We start from the raw sequence: 27,611 nt of genomic DNA, 5'->3' as shown, positions 1-27,611 counted from the left end.
GAGATCATGTGGGCAGAAAGAGGAAATAAATGAAGAATTTGGGAAATAGATCACAGGTCTAACAGAAAAGTATGCTATGGTAGTGACAGAGGGCTTTGATTATTCAGACCCTTTCTGGAATTATTTCTCTGGAAAAATAGAACAGAAAAAATAATGAGTTTCTGATTTGCATTAGTGATAGTTTTACCCTTTAAAAAGGAAGAGAAACAAAGGGAAATTCTGTTGTGGGTCTGATTCTCACTAACAGGGAAGGTAGGGGTTACTGGATAGGAAATGATGGGAATTAGGGGTGGGAGGGAGTGATCACTCCATTGCAACTAGATAGCTCAGTGAGTAGAACACTGGTTCTGGAGTCAGGAGGACCTGAGTTCAAATTCAGTCTCAGACACTTGACACACTTACTAGCTGTGTGACCTTGGGCAAGTCACTTAACCCCAATTGCCCTGACTTCCCCCCTCCAAAATAAAAAAAATAGGCTGGAAAAATAAGCAAAAACAACAGAAAAAATGAAAAATAACTGATTGAGAAAGAAAGGAAATCTGGGCATAGTCTTATGTGTACCCTGGATTTTGGTAAAGCAGATTTCAGAGTTCAGAGAAAAGATATGCAGGTTCTGATGGAGTAAAATGCAATAGGAGAAGTCAACTCAGGAGATATGGTTAAAAATGCTTAAAAAGTAAGATATTGCTTAAAAATGAAACTCAGAAGACACAAAGGGAAACAATTACAACGAGGATTATGGTTTGAAGAATTCAATGTGGATGCACAGGGAACTCACCAGTCAACTTAGAGTTTAAAAATAAACATACCGAATATCAAAGCAAGGCTGGGTAGCAACAGATGAATATGAGTATGTCTAGGTACTGTAAACAGTGTCAAAAATGTTAAAACTCAGAATGAACTGAGACTTATGAGGAAAACTAAGGATGACAGAATGGTTTTTTTTTAAGTGATGTTGGGAGAAAAAGGAGGATAAAGTAATAGGGAATTTTGTTTGGGAATGAAGGGATGATATTGGCAACAGAGAGAGGGCAGAGTTGCTCATTTGTGTTTCCTGAAAATGAGAATGAATTTTACATTTGTGCTATTGCCAATGAGACTTGGCCAAACTCCAACCATAGATTTCTCTACTTGCACCACTCAGATCTTCCATTCCTATTCAGAGCTGGAGGAAGTCATGAAATTATTTAGAATGGGTCTGCTACAAATTTGTAATCTGATCTCAATGGGGCCCTGGATGGAGAAAGACAATCCTTTTAACTCCTGCCTAGTTGATTCTCTATCCAAAAATTCTCTGTTCCAAAAATCTTGTCTCACACCTTCTATAATACTTCCCATTCTCTCTGAAAAGGACTTGGCCTTATATGTCATTAAAAATATTGGGGTCATATTTCAAGAGCTCCCCTTTTCTCCCCTTCATCCCATCTCATGTACATCTGACATAATTTCCAATTATTTCTTCCTTCATTCTAGTCTTCGATAAAGAAGTGGCCCTTCTCTTTTGCCAACATCAACCCCTTGATTCCATCTCTACTTATCTTCTACAGACTGTTCCCACTATCAAACCCACTCTTTAATCTTGAATCTTTATCTACTGGCTACTTCTCTGCTGACTAAAAACATGCCCAAGTCCCCATCATTTAAAAAAACCCTCATTTGATCTTACCATCCCTTTTAGCTGTTGTCCTATATCTATTCTCTTTTCTTCTACCAAATTTCTTGAAAAAAACTATTTACACTTGGTGCCTCAACTTCCTCTCTTTTCATTCTATTCTAAATGATCCATAGTCTGGCTTCTGACTTCATTCAACAAAAATTGTACTCTTCAAAGTTATTAATGATTTCTTAGTTGCCACATCTGATGGGTTTTTCTAAGTCCTTGACTCTGCATCATTTGACGCTTTTCAGCACTTTTCCCTACTGTAAAGTTGGTTGATTTAGATTTCACATTCATGGGGGGAGCTAGGTGGCGCAGTGAGTAGAGCACCGGCCCTGGAGTCAGGAGGATCTGAGTTCAAATCTGGCCTCAGACACTTGACACATGTACTAGCTGTATGACCTTGGGCAAGTCACTTAACCCTGATTGCCCTACCAAAAAGTAAAAAAAAATAGATTTCACATTCACTGAAATTATTTTTTTTCATTTTAGAACATAATTTTTGTTTGACACTACATCAACTACACATTTTTGATATTTGATAATGCAAAACCATACTTGCTTGTTTATTTCTTAAAAAAGTGTATTTAGTGTTGGAACACTGTCGCATTGCTGGTGGAGTTGTGAACTGATGTAGCCATTCTGGAGAGCAATTTGGAACTATGCCCAAAGGGCTATAAAAATGTTCATACCCTTTGGCAGCAATACCATTTCTAGGGTTGTATCCCAAAGAGATCACACAAGTGGGAAAAGTACCCGTATGTACAAAAATATTTATAGTGGCTCTTTTTGTAGTAGCAAAGAATTGGAAATCAAGGGGATGTCCATCAATTGGGGAATGGCTGAACAATTTAGGGCATATGAATGTAATCAAATACTATTGGGCTATAAGAAATGGGGAAGATACGGACTTCATAATAACCTGGAAAAACCTACACAATATAATGCTGAGTGAATGGAGCAGAACAAGGAGAACTAGGAGAACATTATACACAATCACCAATATATGGATTCTGTGATGACTAACCTTGATGGACTTCACTCTTCTCAGCAATACAAGGTTCAAAGACAATTCCAAAGGACTCATGACTCATCCAGAGAAAGAACTATGGAGTTTGAATGCAAATTGAGGCAAACTATTTGCTCTCCTTTTTTTCTCTTTTGTTTTTGTTATTTTTGGTTTTGTTTCTTTTTTCTCATGATTCATTCCATTGGTCATAATTCTTCTTTGAAACTTGACTATTGTGTAAATAAGTTTAGTGCGAAGGTTTATGTAGAATCTATACTGGATTGCATGCCATCTTGGGGGGGAAGGGAGAGGGGAGGGAAGGGAAGAAAATTTGAAACTCAAGAACATCTAAAACTAAGTATTGTAAACTAATAATCAAAAATCTAATCAAAAAAGAAATTATCCAGGAAAGCTGCTTTGATATCCTAGAACCAGAGAGTACTAGGACCTGGTTTTATGGAAAAAATAATAAAATTGATAACATTGAAAAAAGTGTATTTAGTGATTATTTTATGTAGTCTTCTACCTTTAATCTGTGTGTAAATTATTTCATATAGGGAGAATTCTGGTCTATACCGATTGTTCTTATTGAAAACCAAAATTGGATGTGTATTTCTGTGAAGTAATGACATTTCAACTTTTTTTCTTTATTTTGAAACATTTGCCAAACTAAATAACATGACACTATATTACATTTACAATGTTATGGGACTGCTGATAATCAGAAGCAGACCAAACTTTTTACTTTCACTTTTACTCTCTCTACTCTGGGTTTTCATGATCTCTCTCTCTCTGTCTCTCTCTCTGTCTCTCTGTCTCTCTCTCTCTCTCAATTTCTCTCTGTCTCTGTCTCTCTCCTTGTCTTACCACTCCTCAGTATCCTTTGATGGATTTTCATTTATGTCACTCCCTCTAACTGTGGTTGTCTCACAAGGCTATTCTTTTCTCTCTCCACACTCTTGCTTGGTGACCTCATCAGCTCTCATGGGTTAAATTATTATCTCTATTCAGATGATTTCCAGATCTATATTTCTAGCCCCTGTCTCTTTCCTAAACTCTAATCTCATCTCATTAATTTCCTTTTACACTGGATATCCTGCAGGCACTTCAAATTTGACATATCTAAATCAGAACTAATTTTCTTCCCCTCCCCTAAGCCCTTCTAACTTTTAAAATTCCTTAATACTTTTGAAGACACCACCATCCTCTCAGTTATCCGTGTTCGCAGTCCTGGTGTTGTCTTCTACTTTTCACTGCCATTTACCCTACCTATGCAATTGGTTGCTAATTCTTGTTATTTCTACTTTCACTAAATCTCATGCATGTCCCTTTCTCTCCACTCACATAGCTACTACCCTAGTTCTGGCTATCACTTCTTTCCTAGACTATTGCAATAGGCTTCTAATCAATGTATTTGCTTCCCGCCTCTCCTCACATCAGTCTCTTCTCCACTTAGCTGCCAGAATGATTTTCCTAAAGTGCAGGTTTGACCATGTTAAGCCTTTTCCTCAATAATCCCTAATAGCTGCCTATTACCTCCAATATCAAATACGAAGTCCTTTATTTGGCATTTAAAACTCTCTATGAACTGTTGTATTTTTACTTTCCCAGTTCTCTCATAATCTATTACCCTCCATACATTCTACAATCCAGCTATACTGGCCTTGATTGGTGCTCCTTGAACAGGACAGTCTATCTTCCACCTTTGTGTCTTTTTCATTGGCCATCCATCACTGTGGGAAAACTCCCTTTCTCTTTTACCTCTTAGAATTCCTGATTCCCCCCACTTAGAAGTTACCTTCCATAGTCCCAGTCCTCCTATCTATTTGCCTTTCCTCTTTTCTATATGTATCTTTTATATGCTTATTTATTCACATGTTATCTTCACTGATAGGATGTAAGCCTGAGGAAGACTATGGGATAAGAACATGATAATTGACTCTAAGCTATGATAGAAGGGAGAAGGCCAAATAGCAAAGATGCTGATTATGATTGATGTCAGGAAAAACTTCCTAACAATAAAAGCTGCCAGCAAATGTAATGGTTTTGCTCAAGAAGTGGTGGCTTTGTCTTCTTTAGGGGTTTCAAAGCAGAAGTTCATTTACTGCTTGTCCTAGGTATGTTATCACAGAGAGTACTTTCATAGGTAACTTCCAACTCTTTGATTTTGTGATTCTGTGATGAAAAGGCCCCACCCATCCATGTTCTGGGTCAATGATTTTTTTTGCTCAATTGGAAGACAAAGTCTGCGTTAAAAAGGATCATTGCCCACAACTGGAACTATCTTCTGGATTAGACCAAGTTTCCATGTGGCATGACCCATTTGTTCTCATAGGTTCAATGATGATCTCTAGATCTATCTATCTATCTATCTATCTATCCCTAATCTGTCTCCTAAGCTCCTGAGTCTAGCACCACCAACTATCCTTTGGACATTTTGAATTGGATATCCCATGGTCATCTAAAATTCATCATATCTAAAATAGAACTCATCCTCCCCCGCCCCACCCCAAACTCTCTCCTCTCCCAAACTTTCTTATTTCTATCAAGAGCTGCACTATTCTCCTAGTTACCAGGCTTGCAAACCTGATGTTATCCATGAATTCTAATTTATGTTCACTGCATACATCCAGTCTGTTGTCATCTTCTTGTTTCTACCTTCATATTATCACCTGTATAGGTCCCTTTCTCTCCATTCACATAGCTGCCATTCAGGTAAAGGCCCTCATCATCTCATGCTTGGACAACTGCAAATAACTTTCTGTTTGCTTTCCATGCCTCAAGTCTCCTCAGTCTAATTCTGTAAAGGGATTGTAATGGGAGAAGAGGTAAGGAGGAGGCAGAAAAGGGTAAATTACATCACACAAAGAGGCACAAAAACATATACTAGAGGGAAAGAAGGGAAGGAGAAGGGCAGTGTTTGAGCTTTACTATCACCAGATTTGGTTCAAGGAGGGAATAACATACTTTGTTAAGTATAGAAATCAAACTTGCCCTACAGGCAGTAGGAGCGGAAAGGGGAAAGAAAAGGGAGGTTTGGTTAGAAGGGAGGGAAGAAGAAGTAAGGGAAAAGGGTAAGATGGAGAGGGGGTGAAATGGAGGAAATATGGAGGGAGATGGTGGTCAAAAGCAAAACTCTTTTGAGGGGGAAGGGAGAAATAAAAACAAACTGGGGGGGGTAGAAATAGGACGGAAAAAAAGACACAGATAGTAATCATAACTGTGAGTGTGAATGGGATGAACTCTCCCATAAAACAGAGGCAGATAGCAGAATGGATTAAAAACCAAAATCCTACAATATGTTGTTTACAAGAAACACATTTCAAACAGGTGGATACATACAGGGTAAAGGTAAAAGGCTGGAGTAGAATATATTATGCTTCAGCTGAGGTTAAAAAAAGAAGGTGTAGCAATCCTAATCTCAGGCAAAGCAAAAGCAAAGACAGATCTAATTAAAAGAGATAAGGAAGGAAATTATATCCTGCTAAAAGGCACCATATAAAATGAAGTAATATGATTACTTAACATGTATGAACCAAGTGGTATAGCATCCAGATTCTTAGAGGAGAAGTTAAGGGAGTCACAGGAAGAAATGGACAGCAAAACTATACTAGTGGGGGACCTCAACCTCTGCCTCTTGGAACTTGATAAATCTAACCTTAAAAACAAGAAAGAAGTTAAGGAGGTGAATAGAATTTTAGAAAAAGTAGATATGATAGGCCTCTGGAGAAAACTGAATGGGGATAAAAAGGAATATACTTTTTTCTCAGCAGTACATGGCAAATATACAAAAACTGACCATGTACTAGGGCATAAAAACCTCACAATCCAGTACAGAAAGGCAGAAATAGTCAATACATCTTTTTCAGATCATGATACAATAAAAATTATTTATAATAAAGGACCACGGAAAGATATACTAAGAATTAATTGGAAACTAAATAATCTAATCCTAAAGAATGAGTGGGTCAAGGAACAAATCATAGAAACAATCAATAACTTCATTCAAGAGAATGACAATGATGAGACAACATACCAAAACCTATGGGATGCAGCAAAAGCAGTTCTTAGGGGAAGTCTTATGTCTCTGAATGCTTACATGAATAAAATAGAGAAAAGGGAGATCAATGAATTGGGCATGCAACTGAAAAAGCTAGAAAAAGAACAAATTGAAAATCCCCAATTAAATACTAAATTAGAAATACTGAAAATCAAAGGAGAGATTAATAAAATTGAAATCAAGAAAACTATTGAACTAACAAATTAAACTAAGAGCTAGTTTTATGGAAAAAACAATAAAATCAATAAACCTTTGGTCAATTTGATTAAAAAAAAGAAAGAAGAAAACCAAATTACCTGTATCAAAAATGAAAGGGGAAAAAAACAAAAAAAAATGAAAGGGGTGAATTCACCTCCAATGAAGAGGAAATAAAAACAGTAATTAGGACCCTGTGCACTTCTTTGAAGACTCTAGGCAGATACACAATACTGATTAATATGTCTAGGAGGAAGGACAATGCAAATGCTGCTATTTGTTGATCCATTCACCTATCACTTCACTCCTGGATTATTGCTATAGCCTACTAGTTGGTTTTCTTCCCTTATGTCTCTCTGTTTTCCAGTCCAGACTCCACTTAATTGTCAAATTTATCTTCCTCTAGTACCAGTCTGACCATGTCATCCCCCTATTCAACAAACTCCAGTGGCTTCCTATTTCCTCGAGGATCAAATAGAAAAGGCTTTATTGGGTTTTTAAAGTCCTTCATAACTTGACCCCTCCTCTCTTTCCAGTCTTTTAAATTTTTTTTAATTAAGATTTTTTATTTTTAGTTTAGAACACTCAGTTCTGCATGATTTTGAGTTCCAGATTTTCTTCCCCCCCTTCCCCTTCCCTGCTCGAGATGGCATGGAATCCAATATATCTTCTACATGTCACTTTGCATTAAACTTATTTACACAATAGTCAAGTTGTAAAGAAAAATTATGAACAATGGAATGAATCATGAGAAAGAAGAAACAAAACCAAAAAGACAAAAACAATAACAAAAGAGGAGAAAAAAAACAAAAGAAGAAAAAAAAGGAGAGCAAATAGTTTGCCTCAATCTGCATTCAGACTCTACAATTCTTTCTCAGGATGTAGATAGCTCTCTCCATCATGAGACCTTTGGAGTTGTCTTTAAACCTTGCATTGCTGAGAAGAGCCAAGTCTATCAAGGTTAGTCATCACAGAATCCATATATCTGTGGCTGTGTATAATGTTCTCCTGGTTCTGCTCCTCTCACTCAGCATCAGATCATGTAGGCCTTTCCGGGTTATTATGAAGTCCATACCTTCCTCATTTCTTATTGCACAATAGTATTCCATTACATTCATATACCACAACTTGTTTAGTCATTCCCCAATTGAGGGCATTCACTTGATTTCCAATTCTTTGCTACCACAAAAAGAGCTGCTATAAATATTTTTGCACATATTTTTTCACCTTTCCATTTTGTGTGATCTCTTTGGGATATAGCGCTAGAAGTGGTAATGCTGGGTCAAAGGGTATGCGCATCTTTATAGACCTTTGGGCATAGTTACAAATTGCTCTCCAGAATGACTTGATCTGTTCACAATCCCACCAACAATGTAACAATGTTCCAATTTTCCCACATCCTCTCCAGCATTTATCATTTTCCTGTTTTGTCATGTTAGCCAATCTGACAGGAGAGATGTGATATCTAAGAGTTGTTTTGATTTGCATTTGTGTAATCAGTAGTGATTTAAAGCATTTTTTTCATATGCCTATAGATATCTTTAATTTCTTCCTCTGAAAACTGCCTGTTCATATCTTTTGACCATTTCTCAATTGGGGAATGACTTGCATTCCTATAAATTTGGCTCAGTTCCCTATATATTTTAGAGATGAGGCCTTTATCAGAGACACTAGTTGTAAAGACTTTCTCCCAATTTTCTGCTTCCCTCCTAATCTTTGTTGCATTGGCTTTGTTTATACGAAAACTTTTCAATTTGACATAATCAAAATTATCCATTTTGCATTTTGTAATGCTCTCTATCTCTTGTTGTGTCATAAATTCTTTCCTTTACCATAAATCTGATAAGTAAACTATTCCTTCCTCTTCCAAATTGCTTATAGTTTCAGCCTTTACACAGTTTAGTGGTATACTCCAAACCAATAGAGCTTTATGTGGGTCCACATTCACACCAATGTACCAATCTTCTAACAAGTCATTTCCATAACACCCCTCACACTACAATACACAACAGGACAGTATTCACTAGGTGCAGAGCCCGCATTAATGCTTGAAAAGAAAATTGTCCAAATTTGATTACTGCTAATGCAAAAGATATGTGTTTCAAGCAAATAGCCTGGACCAGCTCTCAACATGTAACTTTTGTGCACTCTTCTAGAATAGAGCAATATTCCTGAATAACTCGGGAACTTCAGGTCATTCCTATGAGATTTCCATGGCAAAGTTAATCAGGGATAGGGTTGAGTTGTGATATGAAGGAACTGAATACTCTTTAGGGAATATTCTCATATTTACTGGATTATATGCCCTGTCTGGGATTTGTATGGTTGGTAACCCCCAGTATGCAGACACCAATTCTCTATTTGTAAGCAAACATTTCACAATCTTTTACAGCAGGATTTCTTAACCTTTTTTGTATCATGGACCCCAAAGGCAGTCTGATGAAACTTATGGACCTCTTCTTAGAATAATATATTTAAATACATAAAATAAAACACATAGAATTACAAAAGAAACCAAAAAAATATAAAAAAAAATAAAAGGGAACCTAGCCTGGAAGTGTTTACTCTTCACAGGGACCAAACCTTGTCCTGGGATTTTTCTTCCAATCTTCTCAAATTGTCCTAGGAAGAACCTGGTTGTGCCCCTATTCTTTTTTATCTCCTAGCCCTAAGGTGCTATTTTAACTCTTTCGTGGGGGAAAATCTTGAGAGCTTTCAATTTTCTGACCTACTCTGCCATCTTCCCTGAATCCTCTCATGTTTCTGGAATATTTCAAACTGAATTTTCTTAGTTTCTTTTGTATCTTAAATTTTATTTTATAAATAACTGTTTACAAAATTATAAAAAACCAATAATTAGGAATTATTTTGTCCAATTTTATGCCCATAAATTTGATAATCTTAGGGAAATGCATGAATATTTACAAAAATATAAATTGCCCAGATTAACAGAAGAGGAAATAAAATACCTAAATAACCCCATCTCAGAAAAAGAAATCAAGCAATCTATCAATGAATTCCTTAGGAAAAAATCTCCAGGGCCAGATGGATTTACAAGCGAATTTTATCAAACATTTAAAGAACAATTATTTGCCCTACTTTATAGACTATTTGGGAAAACAGGTAAAAAAGGAGTCCTGCCAAATTCTTTGTATGACCCAAATATGGTACCAATACCTAAACCAGGAAGAGTCAAAACAGAGAAAAAAAATTATAGACCAATTTCTCTAATGAATATTAATGTAAAAATTTTAAATAAAATATAAGCAAAAAATTACAGCAACTTATCATGAGAATAATGCACTATGACCAGGTAGGATTTATTCCAGGAATGCAAGGCTGGTTCAATATTAGGAAAACTATCAGCATAATTGATCATATCAACAACAAACTAGCAGAAACCATATGATTATCTCAATACATGCAGAAAAAGCTTTTGACAAAAAAACAACACCCATTTCTATTAAAAACACTAGAAACCATAGGAATAAATGGAGTCTTCCTTACAATGATAAGTTGCATCTATCTAAAACCATCAGCAAGCATTATATGTAATGGGGATAAGCTAGATGCATTTCCAATAAGATTGGGGGTAAAACAAGGATGTCGATTATCACCCCTATTATTCAATTTGGTACTAGAAATGTTAGCTTTAGCAATAAGAGATGAAAAAAAAATTGAAGGAATTAGAATAGGCAAAGAAGAAACCAAGTTATCACTCTTTGCATATGATATGATGATTTACTTAGAGAATCCTAGAGAATCAAGTAAAAAACTACTTGACATAATAAATAACTTAAGCAAAGTTGCAGGTTAAAAAATAAACCCACATAAATCCTTGGCATTCCTATAGATTACTAACAAAGCCCAACAGCAAAAGATAGAGAAATTCCTTTTAAAGTTACTGTAGACACTATAAAATATTTGGGAGTCTATCTGCCAAGACAAATCCAGGACCTATATGAACACAATTACAAAATGCTTTTCACACAAATAAAGTCAAACCTAAACAAATGGAAGAACATCAGTTTCTAATGGTTAGGCTGAGCTAATATAATAAAAATGACAATTTTACCTAAATTCATTTACTTATTCAGTGCCATAACAATCAAACTACCAAAAAATTATTTTACAGAGCTGGATAAAATAATAACAAAATTCATCTAGAAGAATAAAAGGTCCAGAATATCAAGGGAATTAATAAAAGAAATAGTAGGGAAGGTGGCCTAGCCATACCAGATATTAGACTGTATTATAAAGCAGCAGTCATCAAAACTAATTGATACTGCCTAATTAATAGAGTGGTAGATCGGCGGAATAGGTTATGTACACAAGATTCAGTAGTCAATGACTACAGCAATCTACTCTTTGATAAACCCAAAGAGTCTAGCTTCTGGGTTAAGAATTCACTATTTCATAAAAACTGCTGGGAAAATTGGAAAATAGTATGGCAGAAACTGTGCACAGATTTATACTTATACCATATACCAAAATAAAGTCAAAATGGGTTCACAGTTTAGATATAAAGGCTGATACTATAAGCAATTTGGGAGAGCAGGGAATAGTTTAGCTGTCAGGTTTACTGAGAAGGGAAGAATTTATGACCAAACAAGAGACAGAGAGAATTGTGAAAGGCAAAATGGATAATTCTGATTATGTTAAATTGGAAAGATTTTGTACAAACAAAGCCAATGCAACAAAGATTAGGAGGGAAGCAGAAAACTGAGAAAGAATTTTTACAACCAGTGTCTCTGATAAAGGCCTCATCTCTAAAATATACAGGGAACTGAGTCAAATTTATAGGAATACAAGTCATTCCCCAATTGAGAAATGGTCAAAGGATATGAACAGGCAGTTTTCAGAGGAAGAAATTAAGTCATATGAAAAAGTGTTCTAAATCACTATTGATTAGAGAATTGGAAATCAGAACAACTATTAGGTACGTCTCTTCTGTCAGACTGGCTAACATGACAAAACAGGAAAATGATAGATGCTGGAGAAGATGTGGGAAAATAGGAACACTGTTACATTGCTGGTGGAGTTGTGAACTGATCCAGCCATTCTGGAGAGCAATTTGGAACTATGCCCATAGGGCTATAAAGATGTGCATACTCTTTGACCCAGCAATACCACTTCTAGGTCTGTATCCCAAAGAGATCACACCAGTGGGAAAGACGCCCATATGTACAAAAATATTTATAGCAGCTCTTTTTGTGGTGACAAAGAACTGGAGATCAAGGAGATGCCCATTAATTGGGGAATGACTAAACAAGTTATGGTATATGAATGTAATGGAATACTATTGTGCTATAAGAAATGAGGAGCAGATGGACTTCGTAATAATCTGGAAAGACTTACGTGATCTGATGCTGAGTGAGAGGAGCAGAACCGGGAGAATATTATTTATGATTACAGACACAGGGTATCTGTGACAACTAGCTGTGATTGACTTGGCTCTTCTCAGCAATACAAGGCTCAAAGACAACTCCAAAAGACTTATGATGGAAAAAGCTTTTCATATCCAGAGAAAGAATTATGGAGTCTGAATGCAGATTGAGGCAAACTATTTTTTCCTCTCTTTTTTTCCTTCTTTTTTGGTTTTGTTTCTTCTTTCTCATGAATCATTCCATTGGTTATAATTCTTCTTTAGAACTTGACTATTGTGTAAATAAGTTTAATTTGAAGGCATATGTAGAACCAATATTAGATTACATGCTGTCTTAGGGGTGAGGGGGAGAAAATTTGGAACTCAAAGACTTGTGGAACTGAGTGTTATAAACTAAAAATAAAAATAAATTTAAAAAAAATGTTTAATGGTCCAAAGTAAAATATACTTTAAAAATCATCTATCATCTTGTATTATCTATCTGGTCTGGTCTCCCTATCAGTTGTAAATAAGAGTTCTCATATTTATTCATTCAAAATCTACATGTGGTTGCCCTAGTTTGGTATGAGCAGATCTTTATCTGTGTCATAGCACTCCTTGTCACTATCTGATAATCTTCAATTAGCTACAGATTAGATAAGAAATTTATTTAGGGAAGTGGTGTAATTATTGGTTTCCTCACATTTTTATTTCTCCTATTTTAAGAAGAATGTATTGAAAAAAATCACTAAAAAGAAGTAAAACGAGTAATTGCAATGATCCCTTTCAGAGAAAAGATGATGAAATACATATCCCCCCTTTCAATGAAGAGATAAATTGTGACAGGTAGAAAAAGTGGCATACATTGCCTGTAGTAGCCACTCTGTTGGTTTGTTCATAGGACTGTAGATTTTGAGCTAGAATAGACCTCATAGACCTCATAGGTCATCTAGTCCAATCTCCTCATTTTTGTTTAACTCTTCTCTCCTATCATAAGGGAAGGTACAATTGGTTGGAGGGGAGGGTGAATCTTGTAAAAACTCAAAAGGTATCCCTAAAACATTTTTTAAAAAGGCAATTATGCCCAAGCATATCAGATTTTACTTAAGATTTAGAATAAATTGAAAACAAAGTTCAAATTACATACCCTTTCTGTTTTAATTCTGTTCATGTGTCAGAACATACCGTATGGTGGATCTCCTTCAAACAATTCATGAATGAGGTTGTCAAAGTCATAGGTTATTTTCCGGAGAGTTGCAAATCCATGCCCTGGGCCAAACAGGATATCATCTTCATGTTCATCTTCACGTTTCAAAATTCCTCCAAATGCCCAAGTAAATGCAAACACAAAAATCTTATCGAGCATTAAGCATAATTTTTCAGGATTTCTCTGAAGAAACCACTTTGTGTTCTCATTTTCTTCATCTTGACCATCTCTGCAGTAGGGAAAGAAAGGATTTGGAAGCACAGAGAAGGAATAAAAGGATGATAAAGGTTTACTTAGATATATACTTCTGCTTAAAATTGTCATTATTAAATATTTCTGTGGCATTAGGCAAAAAACCTAAAGTACAGTTATGAAAATTTAAGGGTTGACATGGATAAATCCTTTAATGGTGATTATTTCTTATTCAAAAGGTAAGATATTACATAACAGGAATATTCAAAGTCGTTACAATATTTATAACATTCTCAAGCTTTGGGTTTTCCTTTCTTCTACTATGAAACTTGATTTCTGAATATGCAAATAAGAGGCATCTGCAATTTTGTCACTACCAGTAAAGGGAATTCCTGCTGTTAAAATTCCCTCTACCAAAAGATCAATGTCTATGACTCAGATTGAGTCCTAGGGAGGTACCTTGGGCATTGACAGGTTAAGCAACTTGCACAGGATCCTAGAACAAGTCTCAGAGTTGGGATCTGAACACAGGCCTTCCTGACCTTAAGCTCATGAACTCTGTTTACTACTAAACCAAGCCTACATTGTTTTTTAATGGTTTTGTGTAAAAATAAAATAATTAAGAAAAAGCCACTAATTTTTAAATTTCTTTTTCCTAGCTCATAGAATTTCAGCTGGGAAGGAGTTTTTGAGGTCACTTAGGGCAACCTATACCTGAACAGAAATCCTCCTACAATATACTGTAGAATACTAGTGACGGGAAACTTGTTACCTTCCTTGTCAACTCATTATTAGAAAGGTTTTTTTTTACATTATGCTGGCAGTCATCTCTCTGCAGCCTCTGTCCCTTGCTTCACTTTGTGTCCCTTGGGATCAAGCACAACGAGTCTATTCCCTCTCCCACATATTTAATTTAAGAATTTTAAGAATTTAAGAAATTTAGGTCACGGGGGAAATGTGGCTAGTCTGCCACAAATAAAGAAAAACTGTAAGGTTCAAGTGGGTTGAAAGGTGAGTTAGCAATTTTCTGAACTGTAGTTCTTCAAAATTAACTGCTTCCTCAGGATGATCCCAAGGAAATCTATAGCTCAACATTGTCTTCAGCCTTATACCAACTTCTCCAGATTTTCTATTTTTATTGAGGGTATCACCATCATTCTTTCTGTCCCCCAGATTCGTAATATCAGAGTGTTCTTCAACTCTGCCCTCCCATTCAATCTATTCCATTCAGGTGCCATCTTGTTGACTTTGCCTTTATAACATGTCATATCCTTCTCCTTTTCTCTACCCATAAGACCACAATTTTAACTTAGGCTCTCATCACCTATCTTATGAATGATCATAATAGCCTCCTAATCCGACTTTTGGCTTCCAATTTCTCCCTGCTCTAACCCATTTGCTACACAGCTGCCAATTATCCTCTTAAAGCACAAGTCTGGCCATGTCACTTCCCTCCTTGAGAATCTCCAGTGACTAAACTTTTCACCTTGGCATTTAGAGTCCTTCAGTTTGGTTCCAAGTTTATTGCACACTTCTCCCTTCACTCTGTATGTGACTGGCCAAGTTATATGCCATTCCCCAAACTTGACTTTCCATCTTCTCTCTGTATGCCTTTGTATAGGCTGTCCTCATGGCACTTCCTTCTCACCTCTTCCTCTCTCACAATCCCTTACGTTCATTACAATCCATATGCCGTCTCCTTTGAGATGCCTTTCCTGATCTCTCTAGCTATTTGTCTTTTCTCCCTCCTCAAATTATCATGTATATACCTGTTTCCATGTTATATCCCTCCAAAGGAATGTAAACTCCTTGAGAGGGGCCACTATTAAAATATATGTGTAGTTTTGGGTTTTTATAGCTTTAATCTTGCACCCATTATGTATATGATAGATCCTTGTTGGATTGATTAATCAGAGAAAAGCAGAGCATGATCAGTACTTCTCTTGATCTGTAAATTATGCTCTTATGGACATAGCCTAAGGGAATGTCATTAGCTTTTTTAATTGCCATGGCCCATTGTTAAGTTTATTGAGCATGAGTTCTGCTAAAACTTGCAGGTCTTTTTCAGTACAGAATATTGATGGGCCATATACTCATCAGGCACTATGTAGTTGATTTTTAAAAACCCAACATAGGAATTTGCATTTATGCCAATTTAATTTCATTCAAATAAATTTGGCCAAGGAATTGGGGTAAGGAGGAAGACTGCCATCTAGAAATTGACTTCCTTGAGAAAGGAGAGTGAACGATGTGGATACCAGTTGTTTAACTGTTTCAAGCACTTGGATAGTGTTATAAATTTGAATAGAGATGGAAAGGGTGATAAATGATGGTGGTAGAGGAAAGGTCTACAAGTAGCCAGAGAGCATGCCCAATTCTCTTCCTGGAGCATTGTGTCGGATGACATGGAAATGGAAAGGGGGAAGGAAAGTGGGAATATTGGGAAGGGAGTTCATAGTGGGAGGGGTGGCATAGAGATCTTTGTAAGCACCAAAAAAATGGATGGAGCAGGAAAGGAAGAGGTCCTAGATGAAGGGAAGTTTTTTTTTTCACAATGCAACATGGGTTTCAGAGAACACAGTAGAAGGGGAAGTTAGAGCTAGACTGGGACTTGAGAGAGGCAGGGCTAAGGTAGTTGGGGATGAGAAAATGTAAAATAGTAGTAGCAGTAGTAGCAGGGGAAGGGGATAAGTTTTACTCAGGGAGCTAGGGATTCTGTATCACTAGAATTGGGAGAGCCATAGGACAGGCTGTAGTACGTTTTGACTGGAGGACTTCATCCTCATGAGTCCTGTGTTGGCAGAAGGAACACTGAGTTCTTCTCCAAGTCCTAGGTAAGAAGGGAGCTTGGTCTAGCTCTTAGTAGAGCTTCCTTTGTTGAGGTCTTGGAAACAAGAAGCATAGTATCTGAGTCTTTGGTCTTGAACTATGTCCTTTAGGTAGGGGCCTGGTGTTGGAGAGCTTGGCCCTAGAGTGGAAGGTGGTTGTTGTCTAAGGCACAGATATGAGCTGGGTCTATGGTCAGAGGTGAAATAGATGAGTGAAGCTTTGATCTTGACCTCTAGGCCATCAAGAGAGGCTTTGTCTTGATCTCAGCACAGTGCTAATAAAACTGAACTGCAGCCTAGCAACAGTCCCCAGGATAGTTGATGGCAGCAGAAAGAGAGTAGTATGATTCACAGTACAATGGCTAATTTTAAGCACTTGCTTTCTCCTGAAAGATCACAAAGAATGAATGGGAGAGGTGCTATAGACCCAGAGAAGAACAAATATAATTTTGTTATATATAATATATATTTGCCATATATTATATGTCATATTTATATGACATGTATTATATGACACAATATATTTATGACATATATGTCACATATATATTATTTATATATACCATATATAATGGCTTCAAACAGCAGGCCACTAAACCATTCATAAGGATACCTTTGAGTAACATATTGACTTAGAAAACCACGTACTAATGTTATCTATGTTTTCTTGAATTTTTATTTATTTTGTTAAATATTTTGCAATTACATTTAATTTGGTTCAGGCCATACTCAGGAGCATTACATGCCATGTAGGCCCCCAGGCTATGTGTATTGATACTTCTGTTATAAACTATATGTATATAGACCCATTTAAGTTCTAGAGGAGATACTTCAGTAGGAAATGATACTGTCTGAAAGTATTCAAAGGGCCGTCATATGATAGAGGGATTGCCCCAGAAGTCAGAATCAGCCCCCAGAATTTTGCAAGGTGGCAAAATTTAGGCTTGATGTTAGAAAATAGAAACAAAAAAACTTCCCAACAATTAGTTTTCCCAAAGCGGAATAGGCTGTATTAAGAAGTAGGAGATTCCCCCTCCCTAGAAGTCTTCAAGCAAAAGGTGGATGACATCTTGTTGGATATATTACAGAGACAATTCTTCAATTATAGGTTGGTCCAGATGGTCTTTGGTATCTCTTCAAAATCTGAGATTCTGTGATCCTGGCTATGGTTTACTTGATTCTGGACTGTTCCCTGACTCTTCTCTTCTGGCCACAGAGTCTGAGAAGGAGGGACCTGACTTATCTTGGCTATAGCCTTAAATGAACATGGATGAAAGAAGAGTAAAAGGACTATGCTTTTTATAAATGACCTTTTGCATCACTTATTAGAACCATGCTTTTAAAACAACATTAAATAATCTGGAAATGGATTCTCAGTTACATATATATTACAAAGAGTTTCAGATAGGTTAATGTTTTTTACTATAACTGTTCTTCTAGTTATTAAAATAATTTAAAAAACAATTTTTTGATTCCTTAAAACACTCTTTCCCCCTTCTTTTTAAGGTGTCAGTTCTTGGGTGTACTTTTTGACATCATCTTTCTTTGAGCCTTGCCTTTGAATGATTCTAAAATGAGACATTATTTTGATATTTATTAACAAGTATGACTGTAAATAATATGCATGGAACACATTATGTAGAAAACAAATATATACTAATTATAACAATCTTTAATAGTTATCTAGAGGTTGGTCTTTGTAGGGGCATGCTGGAGCCAGCTTGTATAGTCTCCAGAGAGCCTACTGTTAAATTTTCATTGTGAGCATTTACAATTAAGAAATTAGCAAATGCTACCAATCGGGGCTTGATTTATTGGTTTGTGGACTGTCTAAACTTCAGAAAGTGATGGAGAAGATGTTAATAATACAGATCAAACTTAAAAGCGGATCATGTACACGTCCCCTCCTCCTTTTCCCCAGAGCTAGTTGTTAAACATTTATCAGCACATCTTTGTTTATAAGCAACATTGGCATGAAGTCCCAGGACTTCATAATAAGGTAACAGTGAACAAAATTCTTCTAATGTGTCCCTAAGAGTTCCATTTTCCTACAACAACAGAGGATAGTGGACATCGTTTGATGCACTGCAATTACAATTTAGCAAGATTACAGTTAATAAGATTATAGGGCAGCTAGGTGGCACAGTGGATAGAGTGTGGGGGCGCATCTTCCTGAGTTCAGAACTGGCTTTAGACACTTACTAGCTGTGTGACCCTGGGCAAGTTGCTTAACCTTCTTTGCCTCAGTTTCCTCATCTGTAAAATGAGCTGGAGAGGGAAATGGCAAATCATTCTACTATCTTTGCCAAGAAAACTCCAAATGGGGTAATGAAGAGTTGGATATAATTCAAAGGACTCCACAACAACAACAACGATTGTAGTGATCTGAAAAGAGTTCATGATGATTTATTCCTTTCTCACATGCAGATTTTGTACAGCAAAAGCGAGGCTTAACAACAGAAAGATTTATTTTATAATTATACAAAAGACTGTATGATAAACCAGTTTGAAGTAGATGCTATGAGTATCTTAGTTTATTACCAAATCTTGATTCGTGACTGACCTTACTTTAGTAGGCTTTGGACGTCTGAAGGCCGTAGCATATTTACTTATCAGGCTTGCTATTTTCTTTTGAGGCGGTTCAATAGCTGGAAAAAGGGAAAGGGAAGCTTATTGTTTCTTTAGCAGTCGATAATTTCCTATCATTTAAGTTAGCTGAGCAAAAAATGTTATCATTTAAGTTTCAAAATGTGGTGAAGACATTTGTAGAACCACTGACCTAGATTTGTCTTTTCAGATTGATTGGGGAGTGAACAAGATGTCCCCCTAGTCCTCATGGGGAAGAGAATACTCCCTTATCAGCTGTCTACATTTTCATATTCAACCAAGGTGTACCTCTTTATAAATTATAGAAAGTGGTTCTCCTAAGTAATCTTCAAGTGTTACATAGATATATTCTTTAGTATACAAAATGTTTTCTTTTGGTTTATAGCTTTTTGGTTCCATGTCACATTTAGTAGGTATGACTGGGTACTGCTACACAGTACAGAAGATTTTCCTAAATTGTGTTCTATGTAGCCTTGCCATTCCATGAGATAGGAATATAGGGTTTGTGAGAAAGTGCTGATGTTTTATTCTGAAAGCTCACAATAGCACTTGGGTAGGGGCTCAGCTATATTAGGAGGACAGTCAGCAGCCAGTGCCACAGTTTGGCGGTAAACGAGACAGACAGACAGATACTGAGGTAGGTAGGTAGGTAGATAGGTAGTAGATAGATAGATGGAGGTGAGATGATATACATTATACTGATTATATATATAATATGCAAATGATGGAGCAAATGATACAAATAAGAATAGTAACAGTTAACATTTATATAGTACTTAGTATGTGCCAGAAACTGTGATAAATGTTTTGCAATTATCTCATTTGGTTCTCATAGCAATCCTGCGGGTAGAGGGTAGTATGTGCTAATGTTATCCCCATTTTACAGATAAGGAAGTTGAGGGAAACAGGCTAAATGACTTACCCAGGGTCACATAGTTAGTAAGTGTTTAAGGGAGATTTGAATTCAAGTCTTATACACACACACACACAAATATACATTCATACATACATATACACACAAATACATACATATGTATAAATCTAGAAGGATAATTCCTATACATCCTCTAGATGAGGATGTATAGGAAAACTATGAATCGTATATTGAAGTAGGTATGCAGAGAGAAAGGAGTCAATAGTTTAAAAGTGAGTATAATTACTGGTAAAGACCGATGACATAACACAAGCGTCACATTTTGAAAAGCCGAAGAAAGGTCTTGGTGAGATCATGCAGAAATGCCACTGAGGAGGGAGGAGAAGACAACCCCACTACCTCCCACTACCACTATTTTCCCTTTGAGTCTGGGTCAGTGGATGGAGGGGAACCACCTCTGGAGAAAGAACAGGGAACAAAGCCATGTGTAGTGGAAAAAGACAATGCTCTGTGCTCCTCTGATGTTTCTTAAACTTCATTTTGTAACCTGGCTCCACTGTGTAATTCTGTCTTATGACATCATAGTATGACGGAGTTTTCATTTGCTATGGGAAATTACTAGCTAGCTTACTGCTCCTCCCACTCCTCTGCCTTCCATATGCTTTAGCTTTCTCTACGTTTCCTGTTAAAAGAACATTCTCTGCCTTGTTTCTTGCATAAGACCATAACTGCCTGCAGTCACCAAGGGCAGAATAGTGGGGAGGCCTTCTCTTATCTTGTACTGGGGGAGAGGCACCCCACACTCCAGATGCCCAAGGTCAGAACACTGTAGATAAGTGGAGAATGTCTCTGAAGATCCCTATCAAAAAACCCCACTCAAATTCCCAAATTATTGTCATTCTGTTTACTGCATGAGGCCGATACCCAGAGATTAGTTCTTCTACTCTATAGGTATTATTTAACTTGCTGAATGGGATCCCCGCTTCCTCCTCCACAACCCCCCAGGTCATTCTCCCTCTTTTCCCTTCCCGGTTTCTTCCTATAGGTTTGGCTGCTTGTGCTAGTGGCCTCTGGACTTTGCTCATGCCCTCACCAGGGATGATACTAGGTTCCTTGACTGCCATGCTTTCATGGGCAGGACTCCCTGCCTTCACTGAGAAGACAAGGACTAAGGGCCTATGACAGGGAAATTCAGTGATGGGGAATTCTCCTCCTATAGAGCCTCTTGGATCTCTGAGCCATTGACCAAGGGATAGGACTAGGATCTCCTGGGTCTGTGCCCCAGTAGAAGGGAATTCTTTTTCTTTAATGGTCAAGAGCAAGACTTGCACTCCTTATCAGCACACCATGTTTCTAAAGTTGTGAGAAGATTCTATAGAATGGTTGGAAATAGGTTCCAGATAAATTTTCACACTGCACTATTTTCTGGGAGTGCTGAGGGAGAAAGAGTATGGAACTAAGGTGAGGCTTAAGGGGAAGGCAGGAAGAGGAAAATCCTCAATTGTATCTGATTTTGTTTAATTTTTACTATATAGAAGAATCATAAAAATTTTCAGAAGCTCAGAAATTATATTGTTATTAGGGCATTTATAACATTATGTCTTCCTCTCCTCCCTCTTCCCCATCATCCCCAGCAAGGTGCTTATAAAGGTTAGAGTTCTAGGCCTGGAGTCAGGAAGACCTGAGTTCAAAAGACACTTAGAGTTGTGTGACCCTAAACATTTCCCTTCAGTTTTATCTCTGAATGTTCCCCAAGAGAGCCTCTTCATTTAAGCTGGCCAAATCTGCTTTTGTTCTTTTACATAAGATGTCTTAGTTTCTGTTTTATGCTTTGCATATACCCTATAGTCTTCCTGTGATATCTTTCTCTAGTCTCTCCTTTTTTTTGCCTATATCCAATTCCAAAACATAGCTCAAACCTTCTTCCCCATCTAACCCCATCTGATCATTTTCAAACTATATCTTTTATGAATCCCCTCAGTACTGATGTATTTATTTTGTGATTTTTCTGATTTGCACTACTTCTGATTTGCAGACAACCTGTTAATAAGCTTCATCATTCACATATAGTGTTTAATCTTCCCTACCAGAATGCCAACTCTTGTTAGGGAGAGATATATATTTTCTTTCAAATTTTACCCAATAGGTTTTCAAGAAAATTAATTGACTTCGGTAAAATTATTTGGAAAAATTATTCCACTTACATTTTCCAAAAGCTCCATTGCTTTCCATGAAACTAAAAAAAGCATCAAGAATCCTGCAGAGATTTGTTAAAATTGGTATTTCATGTACAGGAAATGGCTGTATGCTACCATGCTTCCTTAAAAAGAGTAGGCCTTCTTCCACACTTTTTTTAAACATTCGGTCAAGATTTTCGATGCCATTTTGTGGAAGAAGTTTTGAAACTTTTACAAGCCATGTCTTAACATACGGCTTCCATCCTAGATCAACAGGATCCTAGAAATGAAAAATAGTATGAGATCAGTTAAACTAGGTATATATTATTAATAATATATCATTAGCAAATGAAAATTTACTGTGAAAATACAGATTCTTCCTCATATGAGTGTCTCCAATTATCTAAGAAAAGTTAGGAAAATATGACTTTTATGATCACTTTACATTTTATAATGGTGGTTTGGATATGGCTTTTCTCTCTCTGCTTTTTTTCTTCCCTCCCTTAATTTATTTATATTGGTAGAAATGGGCTGGGAGAATGTATTCCAGCAGCTACATTAAGACGTGGCTATGGCTGACACGGAGGCCACAATAAGCAGATTAATCACAGGCAGTATGGTCTACATTATCCATGGGTCCCAGGGACCATGTTACTTCTACTATCTGTCAGAGTTTGCTGACACCAACCAACTCCCTGGTTAAGGTGGCTTCTAGGCTCTTCTACTGTTCACTGCTTCCCAAGAGCAACTCTAGGCAAAATTGTAAAGGAGACAGAGTTAGTTTTCCCCACAACATATGGGTGCTAACTTTTGTTTGCCTTTTTCCCCTTCAGAGAGTCCTTTCCCCAACTTCCCATCCACTAAAGCCCAGGGCCTTCATGTTCTCTCCTTCCTCCCCTCTCTCCAAATGTGCTCTCAGATTGGCACTGGCCTTGGCACTGGTCGTTGCTGTTGAAGATATGGCATGCTGCACCAATATTCATGTGACTAACAACAACTTAAGTGTTATTCCTCTAAGGAGAGTTTATATTTTAATGTGGATCAAAAATTGAAGATAAAATGATTCTTGGTTCTAATTATGGAATTCAGGTTTTTGAGTGAAGGAGGATTTGGCGGAAGGGGGCACTAGTTACCTCTAAATAATAACACAGATAACCAATGATTTTGCCTATGGGTCATTCCTATTTCTCACCTAACTGAGCTACTGCCCCTGACTTAGTTGACAAAAGCCAAGGGTTCAGTAACTACACATATCAATCAGCTTTACACAGAAAAGCCATATTCTCTGGCTGTAAACTTCATCCCCAAATATATCCTCAACTGAGTTTTTATGGCATCCCCCAATATTCAGGCAACTGTCTTGTAGATGTATGTGTGTACCACTGGTGACAGGATACAAGGGATGACACATGATTCAGCATAGTTTCTCACCAGTCTCCTGCTGTTGATAACTGTACTATGACCTTTCTAATTACATCACCTCAGCTTCTTACTTTCCTAAAATCCTTTCAGGACACAACTCCAGTCCCACCTATTGCAGGAGGCTTTTCCCAGCTTCTTGCCACCTCCCCACCAGCTTCTGCAATCTCTTTCCATCTACTCTGACTATAGCTTGTACATACCTAGTTATTTACATGTTGCCTTTCCTGTTACAACATGCTCCTCTTAAGGGCAGCATCATGTTATTTGTCTTTCTCTGTATGCTCCATTCATAGCACATAGTGCTTGGAGCTGACTAGCTGACAAAACGTGGCGTGTTTTAACTATGAGTGATATTGGCATTCAGTGACAACAATGATACAGTCATTTTATAATGGTTTATAATCAAATCACAAATAGATATGTTTCTAGCATTAAATGGGATAAAACAACAACCCAGTAGGCCTTGGGGACACAATTTCAGTAGTACCAATGGCTCCCTTCTAGATGTAAAGGGGAAAATAAACCAGAGTTTGAAAAAAACATATCTGAAAGGAAGTTTACTTTTTACAACATATTCTTTTAATAGCAAAATTGTTCCTGGAATCCTACCACATAGACCATTGCACATCGAGTGATAGTAGCAGGGCTGGCCTGAGAGAGATTATCCACTTCAAAAATCATCCTTATGCTATCAGTTAAAATGATTCTCTCGCTGTTAGCAAGGCACAACGTTTTGTTGTCATCTAGCACAGTGTTTAGATTTTCTATCCATATGGTGTCAACTGGACCATCAAACACTATCCACTGCCAATCTGTAATTGTCATATCTGCAAAATTAAAAAAATTGTTTGTATTATGGTTTGCAGTATGTGTTTTATCTTTCTCTAAATTTAACTTATAAATGCCAACCTTTTATTATATGACATGCATTATGTTCATACTATTTAGGAAGTTTATTTTCTAATCAAGGTAAAAGCTGGTAGCTTAGAAAATATTTTGAAGTTTCTCCACTCTTCTTGAGTGGTAGGTTCTAACTCTCGAGCAATCTTAGCTGTGGTTCCTTGGTACTTGAATTCTTTCTTTTGGGCTTCTTAAAGTATTTTCCCCCCTTTTATTTGGAAGTTCTGTATTTTGGCTATAACATTCCTGGGAATTGTCATTTTGAAGTTTCTTACAGGAGGTTTTTTAGTGGATTCTTTGTATTTTCACTTTATCCTCTTGTTTTAATATATTTGAGCAGTTTTATTTCATTATTTCTTTAAATGTGATATTTAAGTTCCTCTTCTGGTATGGCTTTTAGGCAATCCAGTGATTTTTGAAATTTTTCCCTTTTATCTGTTTTCTGCCTGTTGTTTTTCTTTTAAAATACCCTATATCTTCTTCTACTTCCTTTAAAAATTTTCCTTTAATATTTTTTGTTTTCTCATAAAGTCATTAACTTTTATTTGTCATCAAATTTTCACCAATTTTGTTACATGGGTAAGGTTTTATACCTCTTGTGCTAAGGTGTTAATTCTTTTTCCAAGTCTTCCCTTTCACATTATGATTTCTTCAGTAATTTTCTTTTATTGTTCTCATTTCATTTATAACACTATTTTAAATTCTTTTAAAAGCATCTTCCATCTTTTCTCCTAGTAATTCCGATTTATCTTGTGGCCAATCTGTGTTTTCCTTTGAGGCTTTGCTTGTAGTTTTAGAGTTAATTTCTCCTTCTGGGTTTGAGTCTTTGGCATCTTTGGAATCAAAATAGCTCTATATCATTATCATTATTATTATTATTATTATTATTATTATTATTATTATTATTTTGCTTACTCATTTTCCCAGTCTTAATTCACCAGATTGGGATTTTGTGTTAGGGCCAGGTTCTGCACAGTTTTGTTATGATTGTCAAAGTTTTGTAAGTTTCCGACCTATATTAGTTACACTTTCGTCAATACATTTGCTGGGTACTGAGTGCTATGTTCTTCAAGATTACATAGGTTACTTGGGACAGGAAGCTGCAAATTTTCAGGGGACAGACTGAGGGCTGTACTGGTTTCCATAAATTATCAAAAACCTAGAATAAGGTGTCTGACACTTGGATGTAACCTCCATGGAAAACTGTAAGGCAACATAACATAATGGAAAGAGGACTGGAGTTAGAATCACAGTACCTTAGCCTGAATCTGAGCTCTGTTACTACGTATGTTATGTTGGGCAAGTCACACTCTCCTTAGGGCTCATTTTCCTCATCTATAAAATTGAGTCTGGGGTAGGACTGGCTCTCCCAGGCCATGTTCAGCACCAACTCTGATCTTGTGATCTTTGATTGATGAAAAGACATGAAAAGAGTTACACTGAACACGAGGGTATATAAGCCAGGGTTATGTCCATGCCACAATTTTACTACATAAAATCTAAATAATGCTATACAGATATGTGAAGGATGTGTGATTTTGTCATCATAGTGAGCTCCCAGATCACAACCTATTTACATTTCAATTAAATCCTACAGAGTTTGCTTAAGTACATAAAGTTTAAGTGTTTTACTTAGGATGACACAACTAATAAGAGATATTATGGTTCATTTCACCAGCGAGATGGAGGACTAGACATTTTCTGCAGGACTCACCAACTTCCAAAAACACTCCTAAACTCCAAAGGGGAATTAGGCATTGGAGGTGGAACAATGACTGTTGAATCCACAAGATTAGAAAGCAAGAAACTCAAAAAGGTAGAAGCTTTATGAATGAATAGCAGTGCTAATCCATAACACTCTTACATAGCATGGCCCCATACTCTTACAGGGTGTAAAATATGATCAACAGTCTTGTACTCTAGGACCCGCTCAGAGATTTCCCTTCTGCTGCATGGTCTCTGCCAGTATCTAGCTCCCATTCTTTCTCCAACATCCTGTTCCAATAAGGGAAGAAATCTGGTTTTGTATAGCCTTGAGTGGCTCCTAGAGGGAATTCTGAGGATGCAGAGGCTGCCAGGAACATCCACCCACTCTCTACCAATCCCACAAAAATAATAGCAGAAACTGATTCAGCCTAGTAAAAGAACTAAAGAATGGAGGTGAACTAGGGTAGGGGGGTAAGTGGCAGCTCCAGACCTGAAGGAATGGAGTCAGCTAGGGCCATTCTTGCCTCTCAGAAGCTACTTGGGGAAGAGACCAAGATTAGCAAAAAATAAATTCCCCAACACAGGAAGAGGCTGACAGTGTTGTGGTTTAGTATGGAGGGTAAATCCTCCATCAAAGTGGGTAGTGCCAGAAAATGAGTGACAGGGTTCCTGCATGATTCAAGAGAGAAATCCAAATTTTGCATGAAGAAGTTAGAAGAAAACACAGAATTTAAATGCAGCAGAAATAACAGGCAGAATAGAAAAAGTTGAGTTCATGGTAGCAAGTCCCTCCAAAGAAGCAAAAGAGAACACAATAGATTAGGAATACAAATATATTGAAGTGAAAGACAATATGGAAGAAGAGAAGCTAATAAATATCAGAGGTGCAATTTGAACTCAAACCCAGCATACCATTCACTATGTACACTGCTTCTACTACACTACACTATAACTTATTTTTTCCTATACAAATGCCTACTTCTTGCATGCTATAAAATAAGAAAAATGATAAAAGGAACAGTGAAAAATGTTATATAATAGAGATAAGTAAAGTTTCTATTCGCTTGATGTATATCTTTTATAATAATTATCTTCTCAATTTAGTAAGATCACTTACGGTGATTGTCTTCTGGAGACTGAACATCTTTCTCTGTTTCATCCTCATCCTCATCTTTATCTTGAATAAACTCTTCTTTGTCACTAGGATCAAGTATGAAAATCTAAAATATATTAAAAATTAATATTTGCAAGGTTATTTGATATATCATAATTGATTGAAATGTAGGATAGGATTGAACATAAGTCAACTGCTCCTTTTTATATCTGAGAAGTAAAAAAATAGTTAATTGACAGAGCCATATATGGCAGGTATTAGATTAAGAATAGGCCTTGGAGTCAGTAAGTCTTGGGT

General features: G+C 36.8%; 1 protein-coding gene across 1 annotated transcript in view; it reads right to left on the bottom strand.

Annotated features, from left to right (window-relative positions):
- The window catches only part of DNAH14 (dynein axonemal heavy chain 14), a 377,809-nt gene that overhangs the window by 157,443 nt on the left and 192,755 nt on the right, over positions 1-27,611 (bottom strand). Inside the window, exons 39-44 of the mRNA XM_036755542.1 lie at positions 27,318-27,420; positions 24,203-24,420; positions 22,220-22,451; positions 21,088-21,147; positions 19,077-19,161; positions 13,472-13,722 (exon numbers count right to left, since the gene is read on the bottom strand). Coding sequence (XP_036611437.1) covers positions 13,472-13,722; positions 19,077-19,161; positions 21,088-21,147; positions 22,220-22,451; positions 24,203-24,420; positions 27,318-27,420 — 949 coding nt within the window. The remainder of the gene's footprint in view (positions 1-13,471; positions 13,723-19,076; positions 19,162-21,087; positions 21,148-22,219; positions 22,452-24,202; positions 24,421-27,317; positions 27,421-27,611) is intronic.

The sequence above is a fragment of the Trichosurus vulpecula genome, chromosome 4 (assembly GCF_011100635.1).
Source record: "Trichosurus vulpecula isolate mTriVul1 chromosome 4, mTriVul1.pri, whole genome shotgun sequence".
In the NCBI taxonomy this organism is placed as follows: domain Eukaryota; kingdom Metazoa; phylum Chordata; class Mammalia; order Diprotodontia; family Phalangeridae; genus Trichosurus; species Trichosurus vulpecula.
The sequence above is the reverse complement of the archived record's forward strand: the minus strand, read 5'-3'. Positions and strand labels throughout refer to the sequence as shown.